General features: G+C 40.7%; 1 protein-coding gene across 9 annotated transcripts in view; it reads right to left on the bottom strand.

Moving 5' to 3' along the window:
• Nucleotides 1-23,201, bottom strand: part of ERBB4 (erb-b2 receptor tyrosine kinase 4) — a 645,851-nt gene that overhangs the window by 104,398 nt on the left and 518,252 nt on the right. For all 9 annotated transcript variants that reach the window (XM_074872586.1, XM_074872588.1, XM_074872592.1 and 6 more), the window contains one exon: nucleotides 2,108-2,293. In XM_074872586.1, coding sequence (XP_074728687.1) covers nucleotides 2,108-2,293 — 186 coding nt within the window. The remainder of the gene's footprint in view (nucleotides 1-2,107; nucleotides 2,294-23,201) is intronic.

Raw genomic sequence — 23,201 nt, 5'->3', positions numbered from 1 at the left:
GCTTGGTTACCCACCATCTCAGAACTCAAATATCTGTAATACCTCATCTTCTCCTCCCACATCACACGGTAATCAAGAAAACTGGCAGGCAATGATTTTCAAATGAGCGTACCTAAATCCAATCCCCATGTTATGCTGAAACCATTTACAATGGAAATCAGTTTAGAACCTGTTTCACTTTGGTAAGAAGCACCATGGGAAAACCATGACCTGCCTTCCACAGACCCTCCCACAGATCTGTCAGCTCTGTAAGCCTCTACTATGGATCAGGCAATTTGCTTCACTAAATCAGCTGCCCACATGAAGTCCATAGCAAAGCAAGTACAGCTCTTAGTTCAATGAGTCAATGGCCATATGCATGCACAAACTGAAAATAAAGGTGGATTATCTTTTCACGTATGCCATTGTGTAAACGTTTTGTAATAAATAATAACAGCCACTATCAATCAAGAGAGTGAAGAACAGATGGGAAGGAGGTTGTGTTGAGAGGAAGGACTCAAACAGGAATATGTATTTTCTCCCCCACCTTCCTCGGTCTGATAACAGCCCTAAATAAACCTTTGCAAAACTCCAGATACAGGCAACCCCCATCAGTATGTTCCAATATTTCATGAAACTCTGGCTGCTTTACCACCACAGCACAGCATTTTCTAGATATTAACATATCTAGAAAATGCTGCGACATCTGAATGTGGGTTTGGGATTCCCTCCACCTCTTTTACAGATCAACTCCTCTACCCTGCAGTCTGGTCATTTCAGCTACTGTCACCTTCAGGCAGGTTTGACAACAGATCTGATCTGGGAAAGAAAACAGTCCCTATTAATGATGAACCCCAAATTCCTCCTCTCCTTGAACAAAAATTCAGGCCTAGCTGAATTTCTCAATTTTCTTACTTTTGTAAGAAAATATTTTGTATTTAAGTTTTTAAAAATAAGTCAATGTTTACTTGATGGCTCCTATTCGGTCCAGCAAAACAAATGTTGAATCTCCAGGTTTCTCTCCCAGTGCTAACAGTTCAACATTACAACTTGAATTAAGATTTCATAATAGATATTGTAGGAAATTCACTTAAGGCTTCAGATTTAATATTAGAGAGCAGTCTGTGGCATGTATTTTTATGTAACAAGTGTTTTCACTGAAATAATATACCCAAAACTTTAAATAGCTTCTAAATAACTAAATAAAGAGAGGTCCAGATTCTTATTCGTAGTAACATCACTGTATACAACTCTGGTTGCACAGAAGAGCCTTTAAAATGGATAAAAACTATGGCCTCTACACTCTCAGATCTTGTTACTCTTTGCAACCAATTATCAATAACTTGTTCTTAGTACAACGCTGAATAACTAAACGTACCTGAAAACATGGGCAAAACATTGTGCAAGGATTACATTAGGGCTGCCTTTATGACCTATACTGTGCTCCATCTCAGCTGAAGTGCAGTCTGTATATGAACAATAATGGCTTCACTCTTGCTCCCAAAACCCCACAGGAAGGCAGAGCAAGCAAAGCAGGATCCAGCCCTTGAGATTTCCCATTCTGCAGAGAGGAGCAATATTACCCTCCAGCCTCAGCTGTTGTGATAGGTCTTAAACACAGCAGAACCGCGGTGGTTCCCAAAGGAGTGACATGAAGTGAATATTTATCTTCTTGGCAGCGTGGGGGCAGACAACTGATGGCATATCAGAATTTAACTGGCAATGCAGATTCAGAAAGGCTGAAAACTACAATCAGGTTAAATCAGTATCTATGAACAGCGAACAGTAGAAGAGGCTGAAAAATCACTCTCTGCTCAGCCCCAGATATCACACAGGGGGCTTCTTCCCCCACTTTTTTTCCCCCCTGAAAGACCCCCCATTAACACCGAGTTGGAGCTACAGTCAAAGGAAAACACTTTGGTTTACATATTAACAAGTCATCTATAATACTGTAAGCAGCGAAAATAGTGTGTATTTCAAGAAAAACCCAACCTTCTTGAAAACAAAAAAAAATGCCTGGAAAAAACCCACAAACACCCAAACAATGTTTTTTGTATCTTTTTTTGGTATGTCATGTTTTTCAGTTAGTTATGAAAATGACAAAAAAGGAACAACAAGAACTACATACCTTAGCTATTTGGACACACCAGTTTAGCAGAAGCTGGGAACCAATATTATCCTTATGCTCATGAACATAATCCAACAGGCAGCCATGAGGCATCAGCTGAGTGACGAGCTGAATGGTGGGGCTCAGGCAGACACCCAGGAGTCTCACCAGGTGCGGGTGGTCCATGCTGGCCATGATAAGAGCTTCCTGTAATAATAAAAGTGACCCCATTACTCCAGTGTGCTTAAAGACTCTAGGTACAGAATATCTCCCATTTCCCATGCAGCATCTGAAGGGGATCAGCGTCCCCCTAAGTACCATGAATTCCTGTGTTGTCTATCCAGTGCTAGGCATACCTAGGCAAAATCCAGCCTGGTGTAATGTATGCTTGATGTAATGAGCCCCAAGAAACGGGTCAGACTATCTGAACAGAACCAGTGAAGGCTCAGATCAGAAATTCTGCACTGCCCTATATTCCCTGTCCTGTTACAGCCACAGAAGCAAAGATGTAATTGTGACACACTTGACCTTGCTTAAAGGTCTCATTGGTCTTGTTTTACTTCCCTTAATTTTGTTCCTTGAATATATTTTCCCAACTTGTGGTCAAATCCATTGGGCATCAGCTTTTTTTAATGCAAGCAGACTATGCCACTCATGCATAGCGAGACGGCCGGTTAGGTCTCATTTGGCAAGATGTTTGATTAAGCTGTGCTAAACGCCTTACTGGATCAAAGATTTTATGCTTAGTATTTTATAGGCTTAAGCATGTAACACTGATATGTCGACTGAGGCTTTCCCAAAGTTCAACCTGCAAAGGGTTAAGAATCAGGAGGTTTAGTGGTGACTTTTCAAATGTGTCTGATGTTCCTAAGTCCCACTGAAAGTCAGCAGGTTTGTGAAGCCATTAGGATATGACCGTGCTGCTGTCTCTATGACTGTTGTACAGTAACAGCCTAAACTAGTGGTCGTGCTGGTACAGTGGTAGCCCAGCTGCAGTAGCAGTCCTACCTGTCTCCTGACAGTGCCACAAGTAGACCACTACACAATGCAGCAGCTTTCTAAATCTGAGCCTCTTAGCTCAGCTCCTGATACTTCCAAAGTCCTCTCCCAACAGATCTTGAATGAGTTATTTCATTTTTTTCCACGTTCAGCTTCCCACACAGTAAACAGGAAATAATACTCCTTTCTTTCTTCTACACTTTATTTATCTTTTCCGGATCATAAGCTTTCAGAGATTTTCAGCTAGCAAGCTAGGTTGTCCAATACCAAGGACCAGACAGACTTAATCTTGGCTATGCTATCTGGCCCTAAAGTTCATACCACTGACAAGTAGCACAGAAACTCCTTATAAAAAACCCTACATGTCTGTTCTTAGAAGTAATGCTGCCATCACAAGCAACTGGCATTCAAAAAAAGCAGCAAGAAAGCTTTTCTCTCTCATTCACTAAGCCGAGTTCTCCATTTCAAGACCTCTTCATCATGGCAATGGAACAATGAAAAGTGAGATGAAACTGCAGCTTTGTAAAGCTATTTTGGTTCTTCTTCTTTCTCAAAAAACCTATACGACATCTTTCTGACAACTTAAAGAATAACAGCTGTAATAGTGCCAAAGAAAGAAAGACAGAAAAAAAGGATGAGGAGAAGTTGGCATCAGAGGAACACAGCATACCCCCCAACTCATAAAAGTTTGGGGTTTTTTTCCTTCCCTATATTAAGGCAAAAAAAAGTCCTGGCAAGTAGGCTGAGTTTGTATTAAAGGAAATTGCTCATCATAGTACAAAGAATATTTGAAACCAAATTGCAGAGTATTTGCATAATAGTTCTCTCTCTTTCTTTCCCCCTCTTTTTTTGTTAAAATGAAAAGATGAACAAGACACTAATTGTAGGGTTCCCCCCCAGTAAGAAAAGAGCAGATGGCCTCCATTGGGGGGAGTATCTCCTTCCTTTTTCTTCCTAAATGTATGTGAATAAATCAAATAAATAAATGAATAAATAGGGGCTATTTGTTGGGATGACTGGAGGAGGAGCTCTGAGGAAGATTCCAATGTAACAAATTAGAAAAGGGGTCTTAATTTAAGTAGCTTTGCTCACATTCAGATTAATACAGTTCTCGCTCACTCAACTCATATGTATGGCATCTCTGTGAAACAATTTTAGCCTTTCTTCTGCTGTGACTAGAAAATGTCACTGAAGGCCACCTGAATAAATACCTGTTGACAGGTGCATTATCCAGTTTCAGAGCGTGAAATTAGTCTGCCTCATTTTTTCTTTTTACCCCGTTCATTTTTCTCCTGCAGATGCATAAGGGGATAGTACTTGTTGCCCTCTCCCTCTCTGAGTAAAGGTAAGAGTTTCTGTAGGAAGTTGGAGCAGGAGTACTTTTCTTTATAATGAGGACTGATTAGAACATAGACAATATATTCTTTTTGCTCACCAAGGGACCAGATGGAAAGCTTTGAAGCATGTGCTCCATTAGTCTCTAGTTACTTGCCATTTACAAGTCTATCTGAGTCCAAAGGAAAGATACTTCTGTACAATAATAAAAGCAAGCAGTGCCCCTTGTCTCATTCTGATGTTATGGGAAAGCACGTATTCTTCCAACAGTTTTGGGCAACGGTTCCAGAAAAAAAAATAAAAATGTTGTTAATAAAATATTATGGACTGCTCTGTAATGAATTGAGACACACAACAGAGAGCAGGGAAACCTTCATTAGAGATCTAAGTCACTAATGGATACTAATTTAGCATGAATCCTGGCTTCACATAGTTATTCTCATTAGTACAAGTATTGTTATTTTTATTGAATTCGCATCTACAGGAGAACTAAATTCAGGGTTATGTCTATCTGGCACAGCACAAACACAAAGTAAAAGAGATTGCAATTGTTCTGCTAGAGCCTAATTAGACAAAACAGACAAACAACAACAACAGAAACATTATGACTTAGTAGCAGTTTAAAAATCTGTTCAGCAAATAAGGAACACGAGTCCCCATTTTAAAATCTCTTTGGACATGAAAGACCCTAGAGCTACAATCTCCATGGCACTTAAGCAGTCTGCAGCCTGGTTCCCAATTAAATTTTCTGAAACATTTAATCAGGTAAGGCACCTATACTCACAGACTTGGCTGTCTGACACTGGGATCTTTCAAAACCAACCTCTGCAATTTCCCTTATCTTTTGGTAGCCTTATGTGTGCAGATCTTGTCTCTATACTCAATTCGCACAATTACATGAATGATTCTAAAATTGTGCCAATTCTAATTTAATGGAGAGAAAACTGAGGTACAGAAAAGCACAACCTACTATCCACCGTCACATACGAAGTCTAGAGCATAAGTGGGAACTGAGCCCCAAAACACTTTATCTTTTTCTCCTGAAAAAAATTCTTTGAAGGTTGAAATAAAAAAGGGGAGGGGAGAGAAATTATTAAGATACAATACTTTATCTTTCCCCCAGGAGTCAAGAGTCTTTGTAGTATCATGTGCTCACAGTAGTACCTGAAAAATGACAGGAGTGGTGACAGTTTTGAAAGGCTCCTGTTGGACATCAGACACCCCCTCCTTCATCTATCTGCAGGAGTGAGAAGTCTTACCACAAGAGTAGCTCCCCAGCCAAACCAAATCTTTTCCCTGAGTTTGTTTATGCTACTGTCACTGCTCAGGTATTAATTACCACAGCAGTGCGTGGCAGCCATACACAGGACAGCTATAAACCAGCCAGCTTAGACACAGGTAGCAGTTGTGGAGCTCAGCTTGCCCTTACCTCTAAGATGTATTTTGCAGTCTATGGCGATGTATTTTCCAGCACATGTCCTCATTAATTAGTGCACCAGTTCAGTACATGGTCAAGCATCCCTGGCCAGACTGTTCCTGAGATGCTAGAGATGGCATACAGGCAACTCCTGAGACCCTTGGGGTCCTGGAACCAGGCAGAGCTGATGGTGAGCCATCACCCTGTCGAGTCCAAAACCATGCTCCAAGGGAAATCTGAACATCAGAATTGGTCAAGAGACCTTCCCTCAGCTACTTACGGAGGCTCTGAAACATGTAAACAGGTTGTGTCATTAAGAGTTCTGTACCATGTGGCAGATCCCACACTTTCTAATGCAGTGCTTGATAACCTCATCTTCTTGCTGCTGAAGACTTCACCTAACAAGAATTAGCATTTGAAGCAATATTGGTTATCTCCTTATATCAGATTTAAGCATCTGGCAGAGGGCAAAAATTACTCCTTTTGAAGGCTTGTTCTTTAACACATGATCTTTCTGAGCATCAATGCCCATACCACACAGAGCACTGGGAGAAGCTCACTTACAGGGAGCCAATGTCCCCTTCCCCCTCCACATCCCTCAGAGCCAGTGCAGGAGAAACATGCTCCCTGTTACAGAGAAGCATCGCAGATCTGCTGCCCCAATTCAGCAAGCCCAGGGTAAATTTCACTGCTCCAGTTAAGCCAGATGAATATATGCACCTGATAAAAAGTTCAGTAAGCAGGAACAAAGTCTTAAAAAATCTTTGGTTTCCTAACCTTCTGCTTCTAACTGTTCTCACCATAAAATGCCCTCAAACAAAACAAGCCAGAAAAGAACAATTCACCTGTTTTTCCTAATCACTGTCGAGTAAATAAACGTACTTAAAGGCTGAGTTCATACTGCGCTGTGCATTTTTCTGAAAGCACAAGCTGTGCTGTGGTAACAGGAGAGATACTACAGTGAATACACTGCTTTTTACATTAATTTTACAATGCTTCTAATGGCTAGGGCAAACACCTGTCTGGAATGCACGTCTGACCTGCTTCAGGGCAGATTCAATTACAGTCCAACATATTTTCAATGCCTTTTCTTTGTCTGCTAGGTCTTACAAATTTTTTAGGTTATAGCCAACTTAGCCTATGCAGTCTGCACAATTACTTAAGCTGAAAGATAGCACAAAATATAGCCAACAACATATATGCCCACATTTATTGCATGATAATGATACCCATTGTTCTATTTCCCCTCTACTTCCTATGCAAGATGCTGCTTTCAAATTGCTTTACAGCATTGCTATACTTTCAACCCTAGGGCTGCAATTTGTCACCACTGGGGCAGATACCCTCTGGAAAGCTTCCATTGAAATGTCTCAGCCGTTTCTGAAAATGAAATGAGAGATACAGCTATAGGGACCAACAAAGGATATCAGAGTCCCACAGCGAGACAGTAGCAAACAGAGGGATGACAGTAACTGCATAAACTGCCACAGCTGTTTTTCCAAGAACCACTTTATAGTCATTAGGAGCAGACACATTTAACAGGGCACTTTCAGGCAAAAGTCTTTCTTGGGACTTGGCAACAGCCTCTCTAACCAATTTTACTGCTGTGTATAATACAGTGAACAACACCTGAATGCTGCAAGGGCAGACTCAACCCTGAGGTTACTACTGCAGGACTGAGCTATGTGCTTTAACTTGGCTCATGTAAGTATGGCAGCATGTCCTGTGACAAAACAGGTTTCTGTCACTGTACCCTCCTGAGAGATGGTGACAACACCTAGGTTGTGTACAACAAATTCTCTCAGCATCCACTGGAGAAGCAGGACTCAGGAGCAAATGAATTTATTGTTTTTAATGTATTTAATGTATTTATTGTTTTTAATGTATTTAAAAATAGAAAATCTTTCTATACATCCACATCCATACTTCAAGCATAAAGCAAGATGAATACTTACAGTAGGTACAGGTTCATCAATGGTTGTTGCACAGAAGTGTAACAGTGCACATTCAGGTGCAGATCTACTATGGACACTCACACAGTCGCTTTTTCTTTGGGGAAATGCTGACTTTGTCTGGCACAGCAACAGTTATTTGTTGCTAAATCAAGGCCCTGTTATTAAGGAAGTCTAACTGGCTAACTAACACCATCTCCTTGAAGCTCCCCCCATGCTTGTTTTGCTTTAGGAAGTCACTTTAAGGAAGCTATACGTGACCAAACAGAGAAGATAATAGTATGAGTCTTGTTAACATGTGTTTCCTCAGAGCCAGGAAAAACTCTTATGATTAAAGAGACTACAGGCTTTCAATGGATGGTTTTGGACTTTTATCTCCTTCGGACATAAGAGATATGAGCTTTTTTTAGTTCAGTTTCCAATGAAGAGCTTGACCAGAGGTCCGCTGGGTAGTAAGTGAAGTCACTGCATACTTAGACTGGAGTACAAGTGTGCTGCACCATTAAATGGTGAGATTACTTTATTCTTTCAGAAAGTTCTGGAAATCCAGCTGCCAGGTGTGCCACTACACCCAAAACTTCCTAGGATAAAAATGAAGAATGAAAAATAAAATAAAATAGAATTCCACAGCAGGGACCACACACTGTGGTCTATCATGCACAAATGTGATGGAACAGCATCAGGCAAGTACCGCTCACTTGGCTCAGACCGAGGTCGGGAGAAGCTCACTTATAGGTAGCCAATGTCCCCTTCCAGTGCTCCACATCCCTCAGAGCCAGTTGGGAGAAGCTGGCTCCAGGTCAGTGTCCCACCATGCATCCAGGCTGCAGCTGGGTGATGAGCAAGGCACGGCACACCACCGGAGCAATGTGCTCTCCACTGCTCAACGGGTGCCCAGCCTTTTCTGGAGGTGGTATGTGTCTTTCAGTGTGCTGCATTTCTCAGAGCAGGCCCACCCTCTAGACTCCTTTGCTTGTCACAGCACTTGCCCACAGCAGAGAGGGTACGTAGTTTTACTGACTCAGCACTGCAGAGGCACAGCCTGTACTGTTGACACTGAATTCAAACGCATGCGATTGCCCCATGTGATTCAAATGCATGGGAGAGATGCTCCACTTTCTTCCAAATGCTTACTTGAAACTAGCACAATTCACGGATTTGAAAACTCTCCCTCTCAAAGGTGACACAAACTGCTGGGTCAAATAGTGTCCACCTTGGAGAAGCAGTAGGCCCTATTCATGCAGGAATACATACTTTCATGCACTTATAGAAGCAAATCTGGCTCACTACATATTTTGAAGCAACATAAAAAACATTTTTTAAAAAAAAAAGGCAGTACTCTGATCCCTGTCCTGCCAACACCACAAACACTGAGAGCATGGGCAACCATGCTGACTCCAATAGGGCTCAAGTGCTTAGAGTTAAGCACATGCTTAAATGTTCGAAAGTGTAGGAGATACATTCTGTAGAACCCACACACCATATGCTTCTTACTTCTCCCTGCTGACTTTGTACCAATTAAGTCTCCTAATTAATCAGAGCCCATGTTAGACAGCTGAGGAGGAATCTCAAGTCTAAAGGAACAGACCTCTAGTGTGCAACAAATCAAGTGAAGATTTTCTTTCAAACATCCAGTCAGGGAACAACTCCCACCAGCCTTTCTGTGAACCTTGTCTGAAAACATTGATTCTGGTGACTAGAAAGAAAAATCTAGACCAGTTTCTGTTCACTTTTATGCATAAATGGCCAAGAGTTCAGGACCTCAGCAACCAGAAATGTTTCCATTGAAAGCTGTCAAGAGAAGTAACAGTGGGTTTCAGACTGGCCACCCCCCCTTGCAGATTGGGCGTAAGAGGTTTAACAGCGGGCACACCTCTTCGTAAAAATATCATATCATTCTGACAAATGTTTTACTTACAGTTTGTGACATGCATCATTATTTCAGAATAGTCTGTCAAAAGTGATTTGTTTCTTACTATTTTGATGCAACTAGCAAAAATGTTTGAAGTTTTAAACAGTCTAAAAAAGGAATCACTTCAGTATTATTCAAACAGGAGGGTAAACAGACCTTACCACTGACCAACTTATAAACATTTTCAGCCTTAGCAGCAGATTCCTTTCAGGAGGAGGGAGTTATTGCTTTGATTTTTGATTTAAGAGGAATGATGGCAAGGTCTCAAGAATGAGCGACAGATTAAAAAGAAAATCTATCAAGTTCTCTCTCCTTTCTGAAAAGTCTCAGGGCATTGCTTTGAAATGTTCTGTTATCACTGAAAAGCTTGACTTTATAATCACACACTCAAAGCTCATTCCTCCTTCAGGATAAATTTAAAGGGACAGCATCAGATTGAAACCTAATTTCATCAAGTGTACTATCAACATTAAGAGTTGTTTTAATCAAAGATACATTTTGCCCACAATCCAGGTATTTCATCTCGCACAACTGAGAATTCAGAATAGACTCATCTCCATGTTTCCCTCATCTGTATTCAGTTGCATAAGAGCATCACACTCAGGACTCAAGTACTGCAAAGGGATGATGATATTTAAAGAAAAAAGGTTTCATTGGACTGTTTGGTTCACTGTTAGATTTATTTTTTTTTTGACCAAGCTGGCATCAGTGAACAACACTCATCAAAAGCTGCCACACATTTCTTGTGTTACAGTGCTTTCTTCTGTTACTCTGCTTGCTATTTTCTCCTAAGTTTCTACAGCTTCTCCTCCACCCCTATCTTCTCTACTTTCTTTGTTCTTTATTTTACTATCCTGTTGACCTACTCTTCTTCCAAAGATAAAATTAAAAACCTCTTAAAAAAAAATGCTTGAAAGAAAATCACTGCCACCACCACAATTCATACACCTCCTGCCTGCTGTGCACTGCATCACCTTTCCCAAGTGCTGCAAGGCCGGGCTCTGCCCTGGGCTTCACCTGCCATGGCAAAACCTCGATGCTGGCTGCATCGTCCTGCATCCAGCGATGCAGCCCCTACCCCTGCTGCTGAGCAGATATGGCCCAGCCTTAGGACACTCCTAGAATAGTGAATCCTGGGAGCACTGGGTGTGTGTGGCAGGGCTGGGGTAGCAGGGTGCTGTGGGGGGGCCCCTGGGGGAGAGGCTGGGGCTGCCCCGGCCTGACACTGCTGACTCCAGCCAGCCCACGCTGCCGCAGGCGGGGAGAGCTGAGCGGAGTGGGGCCAGGGAGAGTGGGAGGAAAAGTGGGGTTTTTCCACAAACATTTTAACATGTTTGGGTTTTGGGTTTTTGTTGTTGTTTGTTAATATTGAATCAGCTATTAAGTATTTATGTTAATTGACAATAAATTAAGTTAAATTCCCCAAGTCAAGTCTGGTTTGCACACGACAGTAAGTGGTGAGCGATTTCCCTATCCTTATCTTGACCCGGGAGTTTCTCTCCTGTTCCGCCCATTTTCTCTCCAGTCCTGCTGGGTGTGGAGGGGTGAGCGAGTGGCTGTGAGGGGACTTGGCTGCGATCTGGGATGGCTCCTCCACCCCCTTTCATGGCCATCCGTGGGATGCTGCCCACCCAGCTCAGTAACTCGGCTCTGAAAACTGGCCAGAATTTAGGAAGTCAATTCAAAAGAGAGCAAAGGTAGCTCACATCCCTGGCCTGCCTTATAGATGAATGTTTCGAGGAGGTGTGGTGTGGTGTGTTTGTTCTTAAAGACTGGCAGCTTGCCTTATACTCTAATCATAACATTTCATATCCCTCCCTAAACTTTCTCAAGATTTGAGCATGTCCTGCTGTCAGGGTAATACACACACACACACGTAACAATATAATAAAGAATTTTTTTTTCATGTTGATAAAATCTTGACCTCTGCAATAATGCCCATCATCAAATACTATGTCTGATCTTCAATGCGTGGCTGTATTCAGGTCCAGACTTCTGTCAGGGCAAGCCAAACAATTCGAAGAACAAATCTGCATGAATGAGTGGCCAACTGTCTGTTACTAATACAAAACCCTCGGTCAAATCAGTCAACACAACTGTACTTACTAGTTTCTATTTGTGGCTGGGTAGACACTCTCGTCAAGAGAAGATCTCACTGAGGCATAAAGGCCAAGAACGTAAAGTTATGAGCAAACACCACTTAAACTTGGAGTACTGCAGGAGGGAATGACTATTTTATAAGTAATCTGTAATTTGAGAGTGGTATAAGTAGAGAAAAACAATAATATATGTTACACTTTCATCCTCTTTTGTGAATTGCCACAATCCCAAGAACTATGCTAGTATGATGGCACGGTATCACAGATCTGGAATTTCCAAAGGACTGTTCAACCAAACAAAAGGACTCTACAAGGCAAAACACAAACCTCTTTTCCTAGCATTTCTTACAGTGAACTGCAACAAGGCTGACTGGGGTAAATGTGCTTTTCAACAGCCAGTCGTACCTTGCAGCTGTCTAGGAAAGAAAGTGAAAAAGGCTCTTCTAGTGACACTGTCAGGGAAACTTCAGGCAAAAGAAGCACATTAAGAAAACCTGGAACCCCAAGGCACTACCATTGTGCCAAAGTTAGTGCTAGAGACATATGCACAGCAGCTCTGTGGATGTGCCATACAAAGAGCAAGTTTGCTTTCAGATCTGAAGCACAGTCAATTTGCACCCTGATTATAAAGTGGTAACTCCGTCCACACTGCAGAGAGTTTTGACAGCTAGCACCTATTTTGCATCTTACTGTGAGGCTCAGTAGTGAAGGGGTTGACATTAATAAAAAAAGCAGTAAAAGGTATCCGTAGCTGTTATACCATCAGCCTTTCTAACTAACACAGTTACCTATTTGGGATGACTTTTATAAAGTAGAGTGGAGTTACATATAATTAGTCCATCGTATCTATTCCTTGTTGCATGCATTTACATTTTCATTTTTAAAAACCTACACCACCATGGTATGACATCTTACTGGTATCAAAGAATACGCTGTGCCTCCGAGAGGCGCACCGTGAAGCTCAAAGCAACACCAAGTTGCCAGTTCTTTGGTCATCCTCAGCAGACTTCTGTGCCAGTGACAGGCCAAAGCCACAGCAAGCTGTTGCACATCAGTGGAGACCTTACAGGAGTGTTCACTGAGAGGAGGTTTTGGAAGTAAATAAAGATGGCATGTTTGGACAGTCCTGTGACTATGTAGAAAAGGAGAAAACGGGTATCAGTCAGCAGCTATGGGCAGGCCAATATGAGCTTGAAATAGTCCTGGAATTTTGTCTCATTTATACAAGCAGGGGAGCGAGACAGACATCTCTGTACATTAAAGCATCTTTCAGGACTGAGCTACATAAGGATATTACATGACAAGAAAAGGCTCTCTTTGTGAGACACTTCTTATGTTCACATGGAGCACTGAGTGCCACTCACTTTTTCAGCACCAGCTCAGCTGCAGAACAGAGGGCTGATTCTGCAAGCTTTAGTTGAGCTAGAGACATTTATATGGTGACGCAATGTAGTTTAAGACACTTTCTGGAGCTCTAGGACACCTTGAGAGCTTGCCAAGCTGCCACATAAACATCAACATTGCTAACATTTGGTAGTCAAGAGTTTCACTCAGATCTACGTTCTGATCTGAATGACAACACTGTCAAGCACCTAAATTGTGCTCTCACCTGATAGATTAGTCAAGAGGGACCAGAAGCATCTTCCCACTCTGCTTAAAATCAGATAGGACACAGCATTCAGATCCTCAGAAAAGGCCTAGCACTGGAAAATGTTTCCCATTCTTTACCCAGCTAAAGAAAAAATTCCCCAGTCCTCCCTGCTGTCCACAACTTAACCACTCAGAAAAAATGTTTAATATTCCAATTTGGATTTGACAACATTCCTGTCTAGTAAATGTAGTCTGACTTTTGAAACAACCAATGACTTCAAAACAGAAATCTACCACAGTCCATTCACAAAATGAAAAAAACAAGTATTTCAATCACTAACATATTTCTAAAACATCTTCCAGTTGAGGAATTCACTGGAATTTATCTCCCACTGAAAAGCTTCAGCAGAAACTCTTCCTTTAGTTCCAGCAAGTTAATATATTGTACCAAGAAATCTTTTTTCATTATTTTGCCAAGAAAACATTTCACCGAGGAAACTATCCTTCCCCATTTCAAACACCATTTCTTTCCAAACCTCCTCCAAACACTTTCATTACTAAAATAACTTCTCAGAAGACTTGTATTTTTAGCAAATGACTCTAGCCACCGACCTAAACCAACAATACTTCCTTTTAAAAAACCCAATTTGCTTGGCTTCAGAAAGCATACAAAGAGATAGATTCTGCTTTTACAGGCATATACAAATCATCCCACTGAACTCCACCGAAGGGCACTGCCTAGCCAGTAAAAGTAGCCTCAACACTAGAGAACGTTTCCAAATGGATTCAACTTGGGGGCTGCCTATCCACTGACATTACCTCCACTCAGTAAATCGACGCCTGGGGAACTGACTGTAGCTAGTCCCTGTTCCACGTGCCCCTACCTTATTGAGGTCTTAATTTCCATCGGGTAAACTGTTATTTGACTGTACCTCAGCCATTTCCTACCTTTGCATCGATATTGCACAGGATTTACCCATGCAAGTCGATCAATGAATGCCTTTGAAGCTAGTATTGAGCAAATGCAACACCGCTGCAGTTTGTCAACATAGCTCAAAAATCTACATAACTGTATTTTCTTAAACATTTTTATATCATTTGTCATGTAAAGCATTAAGATAACAGACCCTGGTCTATCCAAAGCCTATTTAATTGTATTTCCTATAACGCATATGCCTATGCAATTAAAAACCTCACATTCTATATAAAGCAGAAACCTTCAGGATACAATTGCAATCCCCTTATAAGTAACTCAGAGGTAAGAATACCTATTCCCTCTCTTCTGTTGCTAATACACAATCTGCCTTACATCAAGCGTCATCCAGCTTTTTTTAAAATACCTGACTTGGGGGAAAAACCTGACTGATAAGAGATGTTAGATAAAACAGCTTTGTTTGAAAACAAACCTCATATAGTGTCTACTTTTCTAAGTAAACATTCCAATCCAATTTAAAACCAGAACATAATTAAAAATAAAAAAAAGAAAAAAAATAATTTGCTTAGAGGTTATGAGATCTGTGTTACAATTAACAGAGTCCCATTTATAAATGGGTATAATAATAATAATAATCATTCCTCTACCCTTTATCTGCCGTGTCTATCTTGACTGAAAGCCTTTCAGGGCAGGGACAAGCTTACCATGTTTTCACAGCATGAAGGTTTTTTAATCTTAATAGGTCCAAGAGATGCCATATATTACAATGAGAAGCAACACCAAAGTCAATATGGAAAACATCGCTCTGCAAAATCTTGTTTATTTTCAAAACTACAGTTTCAGTACTGAAGGACCAAGCATTTCAAACCAGCAATTACTGCTCCATGGACTGTCAGCCACATTGTGACCTCAGCTTTATCTCTGTTTATCCTAGTTATTGCACTGAAGTCTAAAAGTTATTGGCAAAATATTACAAAGACTATCAGCAAGCCAGTCATGTACCAGATTTCCCTGTCTTATTTCTTCCATTACAACTATGTGACAAGCAACGATAGGGACAGTTGACTATCACTTGTAAATAATATGTAGAATATTAATAGGAACAGATGGTAATTATATCATTTTTATAAGTCTGTGACAGTTTCTGATGTATCAGAGGTGTCTGGATCAGCACTGAGACATGGGATACACTTAATTTTTGAAGGGTTATCTGCAACAAAACACTAAGGGAGAAGTATTCCAAACTACAGTTTCTTAGAAGACTTTAAGATAAAATATATTTTGACAGTGATAGTTCAAGTTCAGCTCCTATAAGCCTGTGCTTCTGTACCCTTAAATTTCTATTAAAAATGGACAGTGTGAGTATTTGTATGTATAAAATGGTCTTGGATTTTTTTCCTCAGTATAACACAAAAAACCTTGTTCTCCCCTAACTTTAAGTTGACTTGGCACTTTGGCAGTATAAAAACAAGTATGACAAACATAATGCATTGATCCTCCAGGGCCCTTTGCCCTTGCTCACTTTCTGCATTGTTGCTGATCTGTGAGTTGCAACATGTGCCGGAGCTCACACACAACCCCACCAGGCTGCTTTCATGAAAAAATCTGATATGTAATAGCCTACCCATCTGGCACTGGACTAAATCACAGACAAGTGTACTTCAGAAATGTTTAGCCAGCATATATATACAGTTTTACAGCCAGCTCCTCTGACTTAAATATCAAGACATTTCTTCTTCAGCCTTTCCCTCAAACCTCATTAGATTCACTGTTAACCTCGAACTAGTGATGGCTTGTTTGGGATGCGTTACAGTTAGGTCTATGGAAACAGTACCTCTTTTTTTATTAACAGAGGTCCCATAAAAACCTGCATTTTTTATCAGTGTGGCCACATTCTGGCATATGCATTGCCCTTTAGGAATTTAAACATTAACGTGTGCCTATTTTAGATTGCTAATGTGAGCTGGCAGCACAAAGATAAAATGCAAAGCAATAGGAAGTTTCTTAAGTACAGGCTTTCATTTTCTTTCAGCACTAGTTGCCCAGTTCTTGGTGCCAAACTCTGCTTTAAAACTGGGTATCTTTGTCAACTTCTCATAACATATCAAGCATTATTCAACAATCTTATCACCCATTTTACCATGTTTCATCAGTTTTATTTCTGTACTTTGCATCTGAATGTCAGGAGGACTCTGCAAAGAATGCCAGTGTTCCCAGTCATTTTGCTGAAGTTTAAGGAAGGCTGTTTCTCCTGTGTGCAATTACACGTCTATTAGCTATAACCACTCTGGCAAGATCTGTTCCTACACAGATAACATCTTCCCCTCTGCTTTAAATCACACCATCCATCGGTTGTGCAGATGAAAAGACTAGCACCTGCAGGCACTATCACGTTGGGAGGCGTGTCACCAAAATTCATGGCCTTACAGTATCCAGCAGAAATTTTTACTCAATGCATAAGATTGCTCTCCTAAAAGTCCACATCCAGATAAAAAAGCACGTAAGTTCTGGGAAAATATGAAGCTGGAGGAGAGCATTCTGGCTCAGGTCCAGATCTAACATATAGTAAAGGTTGGCAACATACAGTGCGGTGCCAAGAACTAGAGATCCACGGTGCTGTAAGCAACAGAAAACTCATGGAAATATAAATCCCAAGCACTTCTGATTAAGTCTCCTAATTAAACTGTCGTGCATCACTTTTGATACTCATAGCACCACTTCTCTGCTTTTTTTTTTTAGTTATTCCCATCCTTTGCCTGTTCAATTTCTAAACACTTTTTCAAAAAGCTCTGTCCTACTGTGTCCTGATATAACAGTGTCAACCATGAGATCCTGACTTCATAACACATACAGCAAAGCAAATAACTGACTTCATGTTTCAGTAACCAAGCTCAAACATACACTCCAAAGCCATAAGTATCAACCATGTTATTGGTGTGCCTCATACCTTTAAAAAGAAATTGTAATACAAGACATCAGTTCAAAATGTTTCCTTCACATACACACTCTTTACAGCCAAAACTACTTCTTGAATATGATTAGAATTTTTTATAGTTTCAATTAATCTACACTTATGTTTCCCAGTTAATATACTAACTCTCCTTCCTCATCTTCTCCTCACTCACAGATTTACCAAACTAAGGTCAGTTGGTTGGTTGTAAGGTCTCCAAGTCATAATGTAACACAAATTTTAAATAAGGAGTTCTGCCATTGCCAGCAACAAAAACCTTCTGAATATACTTCCTAACTCATTTAGGAATAACTTGTAGCACCAGACACTCACTGAAGCATGTGATTCTCCCTTAAACCTGTGGCAGGCTTCTTGGAAGGATGACTCCAAGAGATGAAGTCCCAGCTCTGCTGAATTCACTGCCAAGTTTACAGCTCCTGTTGATTTCAATAGGGCTCAGGTTTCCCCCATCACCAGTAGCAAGCAAACTCTCTTTTCCTCACTGTATTTTCCAGTTAGTGCTTTATGCCAGCAGAACTGTTTCCAAACAGTGTATACACTTTCTCCATACAGCCACATGCTCTTGCATATGGAAAATTAACAGTGCCCTGCACATACACACACATCTTACCCTCGCATACTATGAAAGGAAAAATTACTGAAGTAAGCATTTAAAGAGAAAATTATTGCGTAAGATGGAAATAACAGAAATGTGGCCTTGCAACAGTTAATGTTCAGATGGCTAAAAGCAGTTAACCTTCAGTAGTGATCAGACTTCCAGCTTCTGTAGAGGCTGATCACTCTTGGGGCTTGTGCATGGTATGCAGAGTTCTCAAGGACAGCTTGATTTCTGGCATCTCTGGACAAGTTGGAAATTGTAATTGCAATCACAGTGAGCTTCTGCACCTAGAACTGACAGGCAGTTTCCCCTCGTAAGTGGCTATACTTACCATGTGCGCAAGTGGGAGGAAGAGGGGAGACTGCACAAAAAGGAGTCTACAATCAGGTGAGTTAGGTCACCCCTTGCCCCCACCCCCAGCAACTTACCATGATGGAGTGAAAACCTGTTGGAATTGCAGCTGAAGCACACTGCCAGGCAGTGCAGCAACACTGCTGTTCATTATGAGCTATTCTTACAGAGACCCCTTATGACAGTTGGAAAGGAGGATGTTTACATAAATGACAGCAGATGAGGATAAGAAAAAAAGTCTCCCTGCTGCCATAAAGGATTTCATTTGATCCTAAACCTGTCCTTTAAACTGAGCTTCAAGATTAACTTGGTTGTATTTCCCAAGCAGCCATGCAGTCAGTGGAATGACTGTGGGGTGCCCGGATGTACTATCCAATTACTGTTAGTAGCAGTGTCTTTTCAGACTTTCAGAAGCATCTACATGGACAGTTGAAGACCTGGGTCAAACACTTGGCTAGGTAGCATGAGATGTGTACAAGGAACTAAAAATAATTCAAGGGACAGACAAAAATATTTCTCCAGTCACCTACATAGTCGTATAAAGCAGGATCTTACAAGGAGATTCAGTGTATATGCATCTGTGTCAACTGAGAAACTGTATACCACAGAGCATGTCCACAGAGAGAAAGAAACAAAGAAAAGCATCTAGACCTATCCAGATCTCTGCAGGTTTTCAGCTGAACAGGAGATAAAATTCTCTTTTGCTAGTCAGCTACATGATTTTTTCCTCTTGAAACCTCTGAACCAAAGGTAAGTTCGATACATCTTGAGGACTTGTCTTTATTCTAAGACAGGCTTACAATTTAGGAAAAGCCGTTTCTCTTTTTGCAGTACAAGACAACTGACTGCTTTATTAATTTAGTTAATTAGGCCAGACACAGATAAAGGATGTGGGTTTCGGCCCCCTATATGCAGCTTTAATTTGTTTGCTGCATGCCTGATGGAGGTCATTGTCACTTATTACCTTTACACTTCACTTGACAAATGCTCTCCTGCACACTGACACTGCTCCTAGAGACAGCAGGGAACTACAGTAAGTCCAGGCGAAGTCAAGAAGCCCCCTAGATCTTAATTATAAAACCATAAAAGAAACCAACTGCCTCTGAAGCTCTCTTACCAGGAAACAAATGAGAATGGGAAATTTATTTCTAACCATAAATCCCAAACCCTTCAGTTTAATTTTTCCCAAGTTAACTTTCTCACCTAGCTAAGCAGCACTGCCTTCTATTATTAGCTTCTGGCCCAATATCAGCTGACCACCATCAGTCAAACTGTCTTCATCTCAATGAGCTCAGGGACTCCCAAGGAACTCTGTGTATGCAGACTTGTGCTTGCAGCCTCTAATTATTTTCTAACAGATAATGGAGCATTTAAGTTCAGAGAGGATAGATTAAACTTGTAAGTGGATCAAAACCCTGGACAGAATCACAGCTCACAGGTTTACTTCCTGGAAACACCAAGTTTAGAGGGCTGAAGAGGAAAGGCCCTCATCAATTGTCTGTTTGCCCAGGACATGTTATTTCAAAGATGTATGTTTTTTAGCCTCAAAGATAGTTTGCTATGCTTTCCAACTGCACCATGACTTTGGAATATATTACATTATCAGTCGAGCATCTGGTTTGATGTTAAACCATTTGATCAGGCCAATGGCTACTTGACTTATCAATCATAAGTCAAATAATTTGAGGCTGAGGAGGGAAAATTGTTTTCACAAGTGAAATTATAAGTCCCTGTTCTACTATCAAGTAGCCTCTTAGCTGCGTATTTGCCTTTTTTCCTCACAACAAGCCTCTCTTCCCTCCTTAAAACTCAGGACCCTCTATATTCTGTTACCAGCCTTAGGGTAAGGAGCAGGATATCCTTCCCTCCTGATACCCGCTGCGTCCGCTGGTGACTCCCCTCTCAGACATGCTTGCAGACAGACCAGTAGCAAGAACGCCTGTACTCTGAATTCAAATTCCAGCGCCCTTCGGGGGACAATGAAGTGTGACCAGCCAAGCAGGGAGGAGAGACTACGCCCCACAACTTAAGCACCTAACCGTTTCAACACTTGAGGGGAAATCCTTTAGACTGTGAAATTATTCCAGAGATAATATATATTCAGAAATAGGTGGGAAAAAAGTAAACCTACGTTTTACAAAACAGTAGCAACCACCTCTGCAGGGTGAAAGCAAATCCATAGAAGTCCACATGTACATTCTGCTTCTGCCCTGGAGAAGGCAGTACGGGTTACTTAGTAGACTTCAGTTTGCACTGTTGTAACAGACACAGACTACTGCAGTGATAAAAACTCTAAGAAAGCAAGGAGCAGGGTAAAAGGAAAAGAGCTAGCTGGGAATGTGTGCAGAAAGCCCAGAAAATAGACTCTGCTGCAACTCCCCAAAGAAGAATTCTAAATAGGGGATGTACTTTTTGAAGATGGCCAATTCATCATCCCCTGATGGGAGGAGGGTGAGAGGTTTTTGGCTATAGCAGGTGCTAACATCACGCATTATTTCATTATAGTCATTACAGATCCATTAGTGGGTGTTCAAGGTGCTGAAATGACAGCCCAGTAGCCAAATTGTTGTTCTTTACTCTTTTAGCATAACATTTAGCAGAATTTCAGGAGCTCACAGAGCACTTTTAGACTTACATTCTGCCAACATTAGAAGTCTTGACCAGAGCCTATGGACAATGCCCGTAACTTCTATACCAGCTATTTCTGTAGACACTGAAGAGTCCCAAGTACTCTCTCTGTACACAAACTACTGTTTACAAGAGGCTTTACATTTTCCAGAGCCTCTCTAAAAGGGAATGCTAGGTTTTACTTGCAAGTACAAGGACATACAAAATCGAGTAAGAAGTAATTGCTGACAAAAGCACACCTGTACTTGACAAGTACAAAAAAATTAGTCAAGGGTGTGACTCATATAATGACACCTCCTTCCCACTAACCTCCTCTTCCCATTCATAACCGACATGTCAGACACTTATTTAAGAGTTAACCCTCACTATGTTCATAATGGCACTTAGCCATCTATATACCTTTACAAAATCTGATACAACTGCTTTTAATCAACAACTATTCATAATACTCTTATTACTGAAATCACAACTGATGCATTTTGCTTGCATAGGTACACTTAGATTTTCCTCAGCAACTAACACGAGTACACAATACCAAGTTTTATCAGGATAGTTATACTGACCCAAGCCTTGGGGTGAGAATGAGTAAAACATGTTTTTCTACTGTAAGTTACTCTTCAGTGAAAGATATTTAAATTATCTCCTCATAATAGCTTAAAATCTAAAAAAAAATTAAAACTCTGTCCTTTCTGGGACAGAGAGGAGCAGTCACCTTAAAATCATAAACAATGCCTAGGTCATCCTCTTTAAAAATGTGGCTTGTTTCAGGAAATTAATGACTGGGTTAGGAGGTGAAGGTGGCAGGAACGTCTGTACGATTGCATGAGCAATTATTTCAAAAGAATGAATTTAAATCATCTTCGTCAATGCAGTACAGCAAAGGATGTTACAGACCAATGTACATATATCAAATGCAGCACTGATACAAAACATCTTATTTCTCCTTATTGTCACTTACATAAACTAATGATGAAGTCCAATTCTTTTTGTTATGATTAAGAATAACCTTTAGGTTATTATTAACCTCTAGCACTAAAAATAACTTTAACTTTTCTCTCACCTTGTTAGCACTGGGGCAGAGACTCGTGAGAAACTGCTAATTTAAACAGAAACCTTTCCTAGCGTGGCTGTACCTTACATAGTTAAAATCGCTAGAGTTACCAAAAAACCTTCATAGTTTCTGAGCCATTTATCAGATGTTACGATGCATACACTGGAGCGAAATGTGGTCCAGTGAACTGTCATCTGATCAAGCTGAGCTATGAAACCTCAGACAAGTAACTTTGTCTTTTAACAAGGACCTTATGTTTTCTTTGTAGAGTGTTTGAAGGTTAATCAGTATCAGAGAAGGACATATTACCATTATTTCTCTATCACATCAGGGGTCAAATCCTCAGCTGGTGCAAGCTGCCTAGTTCCACTGACTTTCATACTGTGATAACAACTCCCTCATCTTGAGGCTGGAAGCTACATGACATACTTGCACTCCCTGCACGTTCACTCCTAAAGGGTGCTGAATACCAGCTCTCCTCCTGGAGCTCTACCATTAAAAATACACTTGACCATTACTTTGTCCATTAAGCAAACATCTAATCCTCTTCATCCCTTTAGTGCAATTAATTCCTTTTGAACAGGGCCAAAATGCCCTTTGTTTTTTATTTGTGCACAATGATTATTGAATGTCATCAACATAAATGTACAGTGCTCTGTAAAAAGCACAGGGAATACCTTCATCTATACAGCCTTCGTTCAATTGCCTAAAAACTCACACATGATCATTTTTCTGAAATAACTAAATCCATAACTGTACATTTCTATTCATTGCTAGATGAAAGATATAATGGGAGTACATTCTCCTTGTGGTTTACAGTCTTATTAATGCTTACCGAATTAAGCCTATACACTGAACAGATCTTCAAGACTTAAAAATCCTATGTAATTTTCAAGTTCATAAGAGGGATTTACAAAAAAGTGCCAATTTCTATGATCTGTCAAAAAATTGTCACTGAATGGGACATACACATTCACAGTGTCAATGAGGCTTGATCTTGACACGGAGCTAAAAACTGAGTGCATAGTCTCCATGAACATAGAACATTCATGAAAATTATGATCTTGACCTCTTATTAACAATATTTCAGATTAGTAAAGCAAAAGGGCTTTTAAAATCTGGCACATTTTAATTTTTTTTCCCCTCCCTGTTATGCTTTGCTGCTGCTGACAGTTCCCAGACTCTCAGAGCTTAGTTCTCAGGACCACTGAAGCAGAAGTGAGCTGAGGCTAAATTTCTGTTGTGGTGAGTTCTGCACCAGCAGAGACTCGCATACAT

The sequence above is a fragment of the Strix uralensis genome, chromosome 6, assembly GCF_047716275.1.
Source record: "Strix uralensis isolate ZFMK-TIS-50842 chromosome 6, bStrUra1, whole genome shotgun sequence".
Taxonomy (NCBI): Eukaryota; Metazoa; Chordata; class Aves; order Strigiformes; family Strigidae; genus Strix; species Strix uralensis.
This window is presented reverse-complemented; position numbering and strand designations above follow the sequence as displayed.